This window comes from Lygodium microphyllum, chromosome 14, assembly GCF_053477565.2.
Source record: "Lygodium microphyllum isolate KBCC chromosome 14, Lygodium_microphyllum_v1.1.10, whole genome shotgun sequence".
Lineage (NCBI taxonomy): Eukaryota > Viridiplantae > Streptophyta > Polypodiopsida > Schizaeales > Lygodiaceae > Lygodium > Lygodium microphyllum.
In genome coordinates this window covers 62,862,447-62,876,339 of record NC_141148.1, presented here as the reverse complement: position 1 = coordinate 62,876,339, position 13,893 = coordinate 62,862,447, and the positions used below count along the sequence as shown (strand labels likewise).

The 13,893-nt window shown below is 38.5% G+C and overlaps 1 protein-coding gene across 3 annotated transcripts; it reads left to right on the top strand.

Annotated features, from left to right (window-relative positions):
* The first annotated feature begins 7,637 nt into the window (after positions 1 to 7,637).
* On the top strand, positions 7,638 to 13,628 carry LOC148025659 (glutathione S-transferase U25-like). Of its 3 annotated transcripts, XM_087692870.1 has the most exons (3): positions 7,638 to 7,890; positions 12,971 to 13,133; positions 13,260 to 13,628. In XM_087692870.1, the coding sequence occupies exons 1-3, from the start codon at positions 7,726 to 7,728 to the stop codon at positions 13,448 to 13,450; spliced, it is 519 nt and encodes a 172-aa protein (XP_087548996.1). In that variant the 5' UTR covers positions 7,638 to 7,725; the 3' UTR covers positions 13,451 to 13,628. The 3 variants fall into 3 exon arrangements, 2 of the variants coding, with proteins under 2 accessions (XP_087548996.1, XP_087548995.1); XM_087692869.1 differs by having other exon boundaries at positions 12,971 to 13,628; XR_015693134.1 differs by lacking the exons at positions 12,971 to 13,133; positions 13,260 to 13,628 and adding an exon at positions 11,274 to 12,670 and having other exon boundaries at positions 7,755 to 7,890.
* The last annotated feature ends 265 nt before the right edge of the window (positions 13,629 to 13,893 follow it).

The following is a 13,893-nucleotide window of genomic DNA, read 5'->3' as shown; positions in this document are numbered from 1 at the left end:
AGGGAGATTGGCCTCCAATGCAATATTTTATTGCACTGCTCTTGCTTTGGCACTAGGGTTATTATGCTCCTTTTCCATGAATCACGCAAGACTCCTAAGTCCCAGTACTTGTTAATTATTTGCAATATGGGCCCCTTTATGTCTTCCCAGAAGTGCTAAAGCATTTTTGTCGTTACTCCATAAATTCCTGGGACTTCTTGGTGCCCAAGGACTTCATGGCAAGGTCTAGCTCCTCCTGTGTGAAGTTGCAATTCAGTCTCGAGTTTTCTTCCTCCATGATTGTCAGCTGCACATGTTTAAGGAGTCTACTTGCTACTGCAGCATCATAGCTGTCCTCCTCACTGTACAGTGTGCTAAAGTGGCTAAAGCAGTGTTGCGCTCTGTTCTTCTAGTCCGTCAGCCAACTTCCATCATCTGTCTACACAACTACCATGCTTCCTTTCAACCTTTTGTGTTGCAGACTTCTAAGGAATCCACTTGAGCAATAGTTGGGATCTATTACCATTTTCTTGATAAAAATCAAAGACAGTTTTTCAATCTCCCTTCTTAGGGTAGCACTTCTTATTACCTAGGCATGGTGTAGAGTGGCCACTTCCACTTCCTCTAGGTTGTGCATTGTTGAGACTTCAGCCAACATTTCCATCATGTCCACTGCCCAATTAAGGATTTGAATAGCACACAAGCTGGGGTACACGACTCAAATTAAGGATTTGAATAATAGAACATTTAAGCATTGGAAGGCCCTAAGCAATTGGGTACAGAAGGTTGGGCTCTAGTACAAGATAGACTCAAGAGGATTATCAATAATCTTAACAAATTATTTTTACACGTGAAAATATAGTTTGGATAAATTAAAGAATAACTGCAAATACAAAATGTTAGGGCCTCACCAAAGAGGAATTTTAAATCACATTCGAGATACTAAGTTACTTCCAGATACAAAACATTAGGGTCTCACAAATGAGGATATTTTAACAACATCTGAGGTACTAAGCTTTCTAAATCTACTATAAAGTTTCCATATTCTTAATGTCTTAAAGGCAATCTCCCTCTAGGAGAGTTGGATGCCTACACCATGAAAAGTAACTCGATTTCTAGTAGACTAGATCTGTTGAAGAGTAACTAGCCTAATTGATTGGGCAGCTAGATATTAGTGCTTGTCATTGGGGGTTAAAAATACTAAGGATCCAAGCTTGCAAATGCTCTTCTTCATCTGCAACGTGGGTAAAATGAGTCAGCACCAATTCCCAGATTTGCCCAACAAGGCAACCATCCCAAAAATGCGTAATGCAATGTTTCCTCCTCTCCACAGAAGCACTAACTAGTTGTGAGGCCCTTGCTCTTTAGCTTTGCACCATGAAATAGCACCCATGTCATCACCTTCCATAATAAGACTCTTTCCTTAAGCAAAAACCTTAACACCCAAGTGTTGCCAAAGCATGCCTTGATCTCATAAGTAGACAACTCCTCTCCTCAAGCTTTGAGCAACACATTAGAGGTATCACCCATAACATTTAATAATTTTTGCTTTATGGCTTTTGTACAAAGTGAGTTAACTAAATCCTTATCTTTCACCCTCAAGTAGGATAGAAAGGCATTGCCAAAAGAGACATGCTTCAGATTACGACATTGGACAACAACCCATTCCCAGCTTAATAGGAGAGACCTTGACAGGTGCTCTCTTCTTGACACATCCTAGTTGAAAGAGACTTGACCCTCTCATCATTCCATTGTTTAAATTTAAAGCAACCCTTTTTAATTAGTTGTATAGCCTTGCGACCCAAAGTCAACACCACGGGAGGGCAAAATCTTCTAGACCAAAAGACATTTTCCTCATTGTCTACCTCTACTAAGGAGTTGCTAATTTCTACCAAGTTGAGAATACATAACCATGAACCAATTAGATAGGATAGAAATCCATGAGTTTTGACTTTGGATAGGGCATGAGACCATACTAAATCAGCCCATGAGAGGCCCCATGTGGTATATAATTTTTTGTTGCACATTTCAAGAAGATCCATAAGCATGTAGGCCCAAGGATAGTTTTCCATCGAATAGTGCTTAAGAAGCTTGGCTCTTCGCACAGTGAGCTCCTTACAAGGACCAGGTAGGCTAAGTCCACCTTCATGTACGGAAATTTTGAGCTTATCCATTGCAATAGGTGAAAAGTATACTTTCTTTTCTTGCTTACCCCATAGAAACTTGTTGATCGTGGAGTCCCATTGTTTCTAGTCATTCTTGCTCGAGTTGATATGGGGCAAGTAGAAAGCTAACATAGGGTAGCTAAAACAACTAAGAAACTTGGGCCAAATATGGGAGGGCTGGTTTGTGGATGCTGAGCTACTAATCTTCTCACAAATTCTATTGAGCACCCAAGTCGCTCTGCTTGACATCTATCCTAGTGTTTGGGAAAAAGAATTTTGTGAACTTGACATAGATCCTTCTGGTCTTAGCCTAAGGCGGTTCTATAAAATTTGAACCATCCAAAACTTTTACATTCCAAATTGAACCGGCCCAATTCCTTTGATCTTGCAAATTGAATCGGCCCAATTCTTTTTTAAATCTATAATGAAAGGATAATCACCTCTTTCTCACTATTTACAAGGATCTATATTTCAAGATTTCCTTTCAAATTCGTTCAATTACTTATCTCTTACACCTTAGAAATCAAAACCCTCATTATCATTGAGCAACTTGATCTACATTACTTATCTAAAATTTTAATAGTAAAAAACAAATGTATACAAATAGTTTCTATGTCTATTAGTGGGTCTATGGCCTCAGAGAAGTATATACATTATAAGCACAAAGATAAAGAAAAAGTATAAAATAAAAGCCCAAAAGAGAAGAAGTTAAAGCATAGAAGAAACAAAAAGAAAAAACAAAACTAACCTAAAAGAGAACATAATAAAATACAAGAAAAATTAAAAACAAAAAACCCTAAAAAAGTCAAGCACATTTTATTGAAAGCAACCATGATACAAAAAAGTAAAAACAAAACTAACATGAAAGAGAACAAAATGAAATACAACCAAAATTATAAACAAAAAAGCTTAAAAAAAGTTAAGCACATTTTATTAAAAGCAAGCATGATCTTTTAAAAAAATGTGAAAGATTTCTACTCAAAAGTTAGAAGCAACCAAGGAAAAAATAAGTTTAATATAGAAAATGGGTAAAAAGGCAAAAAAACTGAGACAACAAAAGTGCAAATGATGCATAGTGACTTCAACATCATCATAGGCCATTTAAACATTATCAATTGCTCTTATGAATATGTAAATTTATTGCAAAACCAGTGAGCAAATTCCTTGTGCTGTGTATAAATGTCGATGTGTTTTGTTAGCCCATAAGTCCATACTCTCAATGAACTCCATATCACAAAACTTAGAAGGCCCTTCAATAAAGATTTTCATTCATGCATCTAAACTCTTAATCTCCAAACGATTACGTAGCTTACTCTTTATCACAGTTCAAGCACTAAAACCTCTCTCACAAATAGCAATACTCGAACATTGGACAAGAGCTACTTGACAAAGAGTAAGAACATTCGGATAAGCATCCCTCCACATACTATTGCAAGCAAGTACTGAAGCTACATCTGGCAATGTGAATCGTATCCAATCTCTAGAAGCTTGATGCTTAAATTTTCTAAATTCTTTCTTAAACTCATCAACTTCTATCATTGCAGGGAATTCTTCTATATTTAGCTTTTTAGGGAAACCATAATATGAAGTTAATTGATCTATCTCTTGGGTTCCATAGTTTTTTAAGGCCTTCTCATGTATTGGATGTTGTGCAAGCACAAGTATTTTTAAATAGTTAAGTATAGAATTATCTTGAAATTGAGAATTTAAGTTACTTACCACTGACTTGGCAAAAGCAACTTGGAATTCTAAGGCTCTATTAAAGTCTTCTCCATTAATTTTACGTTTTAAATCATACTCATAAAATTTCTTTCCATGCAAAGCACCTCTTAATGTATATAAATACCCTATTTCAGGCCCATAGTCTGGAAGGATGTCATATTCATATATTCCAACAATTAATGCATTCACATCAGGAGGAGGACAATCAATGTAATATTGTGTTATGGATACAATTTCATTATTTACAAGACTATCTATAGTTATGACATCTACAAAGTCTTTTTGAAACATTTGGCTTAGTGTTGTTAAACCTCTCAAAATGTCAGCTAAGAAATGTAAGCAATAAACACACTCAAAATCGGCCAATTCTTCATAAATATGCAATGCCTCTCTTTTTGTGATCTCAAGTATGGCATCTAAAGACTTGCATACTCTACTAATAGCTAGACTATATCTACTTAACCATCTCACATCAAAAGTATGCTCAAGTAGAAGAATGGGACATGCCAAATCTTGTTGCATAGGTTGCAACCCTTCTAATCTCTTCGTGCTAACATTAAAATGAGAAGCTATAGCATTAATAAATTTTTCTAGCTTTTTGCAATAAGGCATCTCTTTTGATACACTAGATATTGCAAGGGCACTACGATGGGCAACACAATGAATTGAAGTTAAAAATGGATTAACGTGTTTTTCCAATAAGGCCTGCACACCATTCTCCTTTCCTACCATTGTGGAACATCCATCAAACCCAAATGCAATGAATTTAGACAAATCTAGCTTGCATTTCTTGAGCTCACTAATAATAGCCTCGAACAAAGATCTTGCAGTGCCATCATGCACACGTATGATACCATAAAAACTTGTTTTAGGAATACAATCAGCCTCAAGATATGATAAATAAATAACCATATGTCCATGTGAGGAGATATCATTGGACTCATCAATTAAAACACCAAACCATGGACTAGCTGAAACCTTTTCTATTGTTCTTTTCATAAGATATGATGCCATGCAATAAATCATTTCAGCAAATGCCTTATCATCATTATAAAGAGTGGTAGTATATGGTGCATGGCAATATTGCAATAAGCTTATCATTTCAGAAAACATAGAAAATGGTAAATTTTGCTTTGCAATCAAATATGAAGTTCTAAATAATGAAAGTAATGCCTCATCTTTTACTTCTCTTATTTTTTTAACACTATTTTCAATGGAGTCTTTTTCTTCGAGCAAAGTAGCTTGCATAGCAAATTTATGACATGATGTGCGAACATGGGATTTTAAGTTGCTAATTTTAAAATTTATAGACATCCCTTTGGAATATGGACTATGTGGATGAGGATATTTCAAACAAAATTGCAATACATTTTTACTTCATCTCTATCATAAACAAGCCATTTGAATTGGTCTAGCCAATCCTCTTGAAAAAGTAAGAGCCCTTCTTTTTTCCTTTCAAATTCATCCTTTTCTTCAAGTGACATATTATCAAATGATTCATTTGAAGATAACATATTAATTGAGGTTGAGCCCCCAACATTATCCATACTTTCTTTTAGCTTTTTAGAAGGATGCTTGGCTATGTTTTCAATCCCAACCCATGCAAGAAGGTTTCCTTGTCTCTTATCTTTCAATTTAGATGTCATTTCTCAAATATAAAAAGAGTGGTTGTGATCTTACCTTGTTTTAATAATTGTTGAAATTAGCTACCTTTTGTTATGCGTTTGTTCCCTTTGAAAATCCAAGCTCCTCTAATGGCCAAACTTTATCTTTAAATTGCTATGTCTCACGAACATTTAACCTATTAACAATCACATAGCAAAAAGAATTTAATACTAATATTTTGTCTTTAAAGCTTAAGTTATCACTAATAGTTTTCATTTCAAACATGAGAAAGAGAAAGAGAAGCATGTATGTATGTACCTGGAAGCTAGGAGACAGATCTTCTTCTTATGGTTGTGTAGCGGCGTGCTTGAGCCTTGCAAGTTGCATTGTAGATTTGTGTTGTAGGTTGTAGTAATGTAGCCTTCAAGTTCCTTGAGGCTTGAGGTCCCAAAGTGATGCCAAATGAACTCTCTCTCTCTCTCTCTCTCTCTCTCTCTCTCTCTCTCTCTCTCTCTCTCTCTCTCTCTCTCTCTCTCTCTCTCTCTCTCTCTCTCTCTCTCCCCTAAGCCCTTTGAGTGAGTCGAACGGACACACACACACACACACACACACACACACACACACACACACTCTCTCTCTCTCTCTCTCTCTCTCTCTCTCTCTCTCTCTCTCTCTCCCTCAGTCGAGACTCGAACAACAAATGCTGAAGTTGTGAATTGGTTATGCTACGATTGAAGACAGTGGAGTTTGGACTCTCTCTCTCTCTCTCTCTCTCTCTCTCTCTCTCTCTCTCTCTCTCTCTCTCTCTCTCTTTGTGTCTCTGTGCGTGCGGTAGATAGTGCTGAGTGGAGTCTTGACTGACTCTCTTCTCTCTCTCTACGTGCAGCAGATAGTGGAGTCTAGACTGAGGTCTCTCTCTCTCTCTCTCTCTCTCTCTCTCTCTCTCTCTCTCTCTCTCTCTCAGCATGCGGCATGCACGCCGCACGGTGCTGGATTATTGGCTGCACTCTAGAGGGCTGAAGCCTGAAGCTAATTAGCGATCATCGAAGATCAATAATCGGCACCCCAAAATTCAAATGGAAAAAACCTGAAGGTTAAACCTTGAAACTTGAAGTTGAAAGTTTGAACTTTGAAGCTTGAAGGTCGTTTGACGTCCAGACTCCACGGTCCACCTTGTCTCTCCACGCCGCCACGGACCACTGTCACTACTATGGCGCTAAGCGCTTATGGAGAGGGAGTCCACTCTTGAGTCTTTAGGCCTAGCCACCCAAGGAACCAGTAGTTGGCAATCGCTGCTCTAGCCTCCAGCTCCTGCAAGCCAGGAGATTCCACCCGGTGTCCAGACCTGGCGTCCAGATTCTGCCCAGGCCGTCCCAATGCACCCAAGGTCCCAGCCTCCAGGACAACTCACGAGGTTAAGAATATAATAAGCTGAAGCTTGAGGATATAACAAGCTGAAGGTTGAAGCCTGAGAGTCGAGACCACACAAATCAGAAAATTAGAGAAGGCAGGGTTTAACAGTTAACTTGAGTCTTGCTGCTTGCATGTCCATGATAAAACGAGAGTTCAAACTTCACTCTCTTTCTCTCTCTCTCTCCAGTTCGTTGGAACTTGAGTTTTGGTAGCTGCCTTAATTGTAATTAAAACTAAAACGTTTAAACTGTAAACACTAAACTTGAAAAGTTAAAACTTAAAAGGTTAATTCAAATTTCAAAATTAAAATTTAATATATATTATTTAAAAGCCTTTTCAATATATATTTAGAAGGATCTTATCCTTCTACTTTAATTATGAGAAGGATATTCTCCTTCTATGAAAAAAGTGAACTGGCCCAAATCCTTTTCACTTGTATTTTTCACAAGTAGGCAGTTCCTCCTCACATTGAATCGAACTAGTTTTCTCTTAAAATGAACAGGTCTTAGGATGAAGCGAACCCGCCTTTTCCTGAACACTGATCTATCCCCAAAGGTAAGCCCAAGTATCGGAAGAGATTACCTCAGGATTACCTCTACCAACAATGCAATCCCTCCACTGCAGGTTGAAAAGATGAGATTCACACACACTCATTAATTTCGACTTGCTAAGTTGAAGGCAAAGATTTTTTGCAACGACGTGTGTTGAGTCGAGTTGAATTGATATAGAGGTACATCGAGTGGTATTAAAAAAAAACAAGTAAAGAAGGCTAATGTACATCTAGGTACCGCCAAGCAATTCGACGCTCATGTCAACCCGCCAAAACGAAAAGTTTGCTTGAATGACATTGTCACTGAGATACGCAGGGGAAATCTATCTCGTTGTCGCTCGAACGTCGTACGGGGGTTTGCTGACGGAGCTGGGGACGGCGGTCATGTCTGCAATGCAAGGGCTTGAAAATGGTCTGCACCGACATCTCCCAATCCGGGATAATCAGATCTGCAAGGTAAACTCCTACGCTTGTCATACGATTCCAGCAAACAATTCGTGTGCAGTTTCAACATTAATACAGAGTAGCCCCACTTTCCCCGCCTTCAAGCACAAGCAAACATGGAAGCCTCAATTCTTCTTTGGTTCAAAAGGACTTGAGAAGAAGACACAAAGTGGAAAAGAAGAATGGAGAGTTCTGGACTGCACAATACAGTACCGCAGTTCTCATACACTTGTGGAAGTGTGGCAAAAGGGAAAGCAATGCTTAATAAGCTTCCACTATTGAATTTTGTCTCTTGGAGTAGCTTGATTACAGGTTAAGCTAAGGATGAACATGGTGATGGAGCTTTGAAATTGTCTCTTGGAGTATCTTGATTACAGGTTAGGCTAAGGATGAACATGGTGATGGAGCTTTGAAATGTTGTGGCTGCGATTCAAAGGAGAACCTCTCCCTAAATGTGGTCACATCTACTTGCATTTTGAAAGCTTGCAGCAACATAAGAGCACTAGAGAAGGGCAAATAGATATGTATTGTGGTATTGTGGTACACGTAATGGAGAATCATGGTATTGTTCTGGGAAATGCATGCTGAGCGTCTATGCTAAGTGTGGTGCACTTGGAGAAAGCAAACGTGTTCAAGGAGCTTCTAGCACTGTGTTTAGTCTCTTGGACCATGCTAATTGTTGGATATGGTGACAATGTACATGTCATTAAGCTTTGAATTGGTTTTGGTTCATGCAAGATGAGGGCCTTTCCTAAAATGTAGTTTGCATGCTGGGAGTAATGGAAACCATAATATTGTGCTAGGCGCTACATTTGTGAGCATGTATACTACATGTGTTGTGCTTGCAAAAGTGTGAGAAGTGTGTGACGTGCTTCCATCACAAGAATTAGTCTCTTGGACTATAGTAATCAGAGGTTATGCTAAGCAAGGACATTTCTATGAGGCTTTGAAATGCTTTGGGTGCATGAGACAAGGTCCTCTATGGAAAATCTTTGGGTGCATCAGACAAAGTGGTGACACTGGAAAGGCGCCCTGTGTAGGTTTTGTTGTCATTTGCTGGAGCTAGGTCTGTGCTGGCTGCACCAAACACTAAAGTAACAGCTCTACAACCACTAGAAGCATTCACTTGATATTCATAAGCATTGGTAGTCAACAAAGGTTGTTGTTAATAAGTAGTGGTACTGCTGAATGTCTGTTTCCAGCAAGCAACAACCACACTGCTGGTAGAAACATGTTCTTGTTGCTAAGCAGGCATTTGCGCTTGCTGGTATGCTGCACTTTGTGAATAATTATATGATACATGTGAATGATTCAAGTAATGAGATCTATTGAGGAAGCAGTTTCTTTTAAGCAGAACCAAAGCTGATGATTATATTCACCTAGATTTGGGCCAACATCACAAGGTGGGGCTAATGGAAACCATGATATTGTGCTATAGGCATGACATCTATAAGCATGTAAACTACATGTGAAGTGCATGCAAAAGTACGAGAAGTGTGAGATGAGTTTCCAACACAGGATTTAGTCTCTTGGACTATAGTCATTGGGGGATATGCCAAGCATGGACACAGTGAAGCTTGGTAGCAACATAGGAGAAACTCATAAGGGCAGATGTATATGGCAAGATTTGCAAGGTGAGCCTAGTGGAAAGTCATAATACTATGCAATGTGTCGGTGGGCCTGTCTGCTAAGTATGGTGCACACACAAAAGCCCAGCAAGTCTTTGAGATCTTCTCGTAGGGGATGCAGTCTCTTTGAAAGCCTTAGTTGCTGGGTATGTTGAGCATGGACCATCGTGATGAAGCTTTGAGATGCTTGTGGCACAAGCAAGATGAGGGTCTATCCCTAGATGCAATAACCTTTATTTGCATTTTGAAAGCTTATGGCGGCATATGAGTACCTAAGAAGGTTGAAGAGATACATGTTACGATTTTTAGGCTGGGGTTAATACTAAATCTCAATACTTTTTAAGGAAATGCGTTTGTGAGCATGTTTTCTAAGCGTGCTATGCTAAGTTTGACACCACAACTTGATGCATTTGTATGCATCATACATGTGTTGTGCTTGCAAAAGTGTGAGAAGTGTGTGACGAGCTTCCATCACAGGATTCAATCTCTTGGACTACAGTAATCAGGGGATATGCTAAGTATGGATATTGCGATGAGGCTTTGAAATGTTTTGGGTGCATGAGACAAGGCCCTCTGGATTCTTTGGGTGCATTAGACAAAGTGATGACACTAGAAAGGCGCCCTACGTATGTGTTTTTGTTGCCTACTGATAAACATCTACAGTAGTCAAAGTAGTTTGATTATAACTTGTTTGCCCATTTTCTGGAGCTAGATATGTGCTAGCTGCACCGGACGCTACAGTACCAGCTCTAGAACCACCAGGAGCATTCACTTGCTGTTCATAAGTAGTGATAGTCAGCAACGGTTGTTGCTTATAATCAGTGGTACTGCTGACTATCTGTTTCAAGCAAGCAACAACCACAATGTTGGTAGAAACCTGCTCTTGTTGGTAACCAGCCATTTGTGCCTACTGGTATGCTACACTCTATGAATAATTATATGATACCTCTGAATGATTCAAGTAACAAGATCTGTTGAGGAAGCAGTTTATTTTAAGCAGAACCAAAGCTGATGATTATATTCACATGAATTCGGGCCAACATCACAAGGTGGGGCTAATTGAAACCATAATATTGTGCTGTAGGCATTGCATTTGTGAGTATGTAAACTACATGTGGAGTGCATGCAAAATTATGAGAAGTGTGTGATAAGCTTCCAACACGGGATTTAGTCTCTTGGACTACAGTGATTGGGGGATATGCCAAGCACGGACACAGTGAAGCTTGGTAGCAACATAGGAAAAACTCACAAGGGCAAAGAAGTACATGGCAAGATTTGCAAGGTGGGCCTAGTAGAAAGTCATTATGTTATGCAATGTGTTGGTGGGTCTGTTTGCTAAATGTGGTGCATGCACAAAAGCCTAGCACATTTTTGAGAGCTTCTAGTAGGGAATGCAGTCTCTTTGAAAGCCTTAGTTGTTGGGGTATGTTGAGCATGGACCATGGTGATGAAGCTTTGGGATGCTTTTGGCACATGCAAGATGAGTCTATTGCTAGATGTAAGAACCTTTATTTGCATTTTTGAAAGCTTATGGCGGCATATGAGTACCTAAGAAGGTTGAAGAGATTCATGTCACAATTTTTAGGCTGGGGTTAATGCTGAATCTCAATATTTTTAAAGGAAAATTTGCGAGCATGTATGCTAAGTGTGCTATGCTTGCAAAAATGCATAAAGTATTCAATGAGCTTCCAACACTGGATTTAGTTTCCTAGAATGCCCTAATCACTAGATATGCTGACCATTGTCATGTCATGATATGGTGAACAGGTTGCCATGCTGCCCTGAAGGGCTGTGGAGGGGAGAAATTTAGAGTGGATAAAAATGTATGCCTCCAAGGAGAGCAAGCTGTGAAGGTCAAAAAGAATATTCCTTCACTTCTCAATGATCAGTAATTGTGGTTGTGATTGATAGTTGTAGGAAATTCCTCCATGCTTTTGATAGTAGAGGAGCTCTAACAATCTTGGACTAAAGTCAGAAGGCTGAAGTTTTTGAGTATGTGGTTAATGCTGACAGTAAAGATGGGAGAGAAGTGGATGCTTTGCTTGTTGTAGTGGTAAGAGAAGTAGAAGAAGTGTTCAATGACAACAACAACAATTGCAAGAGTTATGCCGGACTTCTATAGTTTGTAGTAAGAATGGTTGAGAGTAGTAGAGGTTTAAAAGTCAGATCCATTACAAGAATATTTTAACAAGGTTTATGCCATGAAAAGTAGGGATAATTGCAGGTGAACTGCAAGAGCATGTTTGAGATAATATGCTGTCATTGTAGGCCTGGAAATGATAGAGATGCCCTTTTGCTGAAATTGCATTATTGCAGGTATATACATCCATGGTAGTCATTGTAAGAGCATGTAGTTACTGCTTAAGGATCTACAAACTGATCAGGGATTGAAGCTTAGACAAACATGAAAATTGTAGACTTTTTTATTATATTTGGGTTAAAAATGTTGCTATGATTAGTGATATAATTTGGAGATTTAGCAGAAGACAACAGGCTGGAAACAGTGGAGTATACATGCTCCCAAAGTGCTGGAGTTTTTTTTGGTTTTTTTTTGTAATTATGCTTGATATATGTCAGAGTTGCAATAGTTCTGAGCTAATGTTCAGGCATGGTGTAAGAAATTAGATGCAACCACTCTAAAATTTGCAGTAGGAAGACTTCCATATTCATCCACTTTACCTTTTTGAAGGAGCAAGTAATGAATCAAAGAATGAATAGCCATTGCAATAGCAGGAAAATACTAGTGTAAATGAATGCAACATGGAAGAATTTGGAGAACCAATGGATCAGAGTTTCTACTTTGGTCAGTTTTGGTTATAGGGATTGTCCTTAAGTTTCCAAGGCTTTGTTTTATGTCTGATTGGTATTAATTATTGAGAACTAAGATGAATATATATATAATTCAAATGTCAAGCAATGGAAAAATGGTTGTTTTGCTAGTTTATGTATGTAGTAAAATCTATGTAGAATTTTTACAGTAAGCAACAAAACTATGTTGAAAAGATAACTTTTACTAATTTGTTTAAGTAAAAAATTGACTAGAATTGCTAACTAGCAATCTTTGTAGTTTGTCACTCAATCAAATTACTATATTGTAATTTTGCTAGTATAATATTACTATATAGTAAAAATTTTGCTACAAACACATTTAGCAAAACATCCACTTTTTACTAGTTGAGACTTTTGCTAGATATACTTTAATCTATCTGGCAAAATTCTATTTTTTTGCTATATAGTAGTTGGTTTAGAGTTTCTTGTGGAAGCCAAAGGAAACGAAGAACAAAGGAGGAGCAAGCATAGCAAGTTGAAGACAGACGAAAAAGGAAACAGAAAGTTGATGTTGAAGCGGGAGAGTCAAAAGGAACTCGACGTAATCTTAAAAGGTCGATGATTGAAGAGAAAGTGTCTTGGAGATTCCACTTCTTTGCATGACAGCAGTATGCCATCGTCATTTTTGTCTGCAGCGAAGACAAGCTTCTGAACATGTTTCAATCAATGTCAATTTGCTGCTGACTCAGTCCACCATCATCATCGAATACATCGATGTCACTTGGCCCTCTCCTAACTCGTCGCTCCCTCAGGACCCTTACGCACGTGCTCGTACACATTTCCGGGTAGATGTCGCAGGTGATAAGTTCTATAATGGATCTCAGATACTTTGGAAGAGTGCCAATAGAGACGATCATGTGGTAGTAAATCAAGAATATTTGGGAATTTACCTATGGTTAAAGCAAGTCTTTGTTGAATTGGCAGAAGGGAAACCTTACTTTGGAGGGGACTCGCTTGGACTCTTGGACATTGTGGTTGGCTCATATGCTACACGGTTCATGGCACTGGATATACTAGGGATTCTCAAAAAACCTAACCATAGAAAGCCCAACCATGAGCAATGCCCTCACTTCGTTGCTCGTTGGAATAGTCTGTCTCAAATTATCGTAAAGTGAAGGTCTTTTTGAGCTATTCATGAAGATTAACAAAACCATAATTTTGGATGAGCTCTTTGTTTTACTCTTAGTTTGGAGTTTTATCTTATTCATGTCTAAAGACACATGTTACACACACCTTGAGCTTTTCATACCTAAACATGAATATGCTCATCTAAGCTGAATTGATGTATTGTGATTCTTTTTGCTCCAAGTTTTTACCTTGAATTGAGTATTCTACATCATTCTTTGCTTCCATCTCACATAGCGTCCTTGCGATAAGTGACTTCACGAAACCTTGCACGAATTTCGTGTGATATCATGGGGTTCTTGACGTGTAACATCAAGGACACATAGCTAATACTGACCTCCCTTTTGAGGGCCAAACTCCCTTCGAAAGATTGCAAAAAGAATAAATTGATTGTAGTGATGGTTCCAGCCTTTAGGCTGTGATACCGTACTCC

What these genes read in the sequence shown, in the direction of transcription:
- LOC148025659 (XM_087692869.1), top strand. Translation starts at nt 7,726, where the DNA reads ATGACATTGTCACTGAGATACGCAGGGGAAATCTATCTCGTTGTCGCT. An exon ending in GGGATAATCAGATCTGCAAG is followed by an intron (nt 7,891 to 12,970) that starts GTAAACTCCTAC and finishes TTTTGTCTGCAG; the next exon opens with CGAAGACAAGCTTCTGAACA.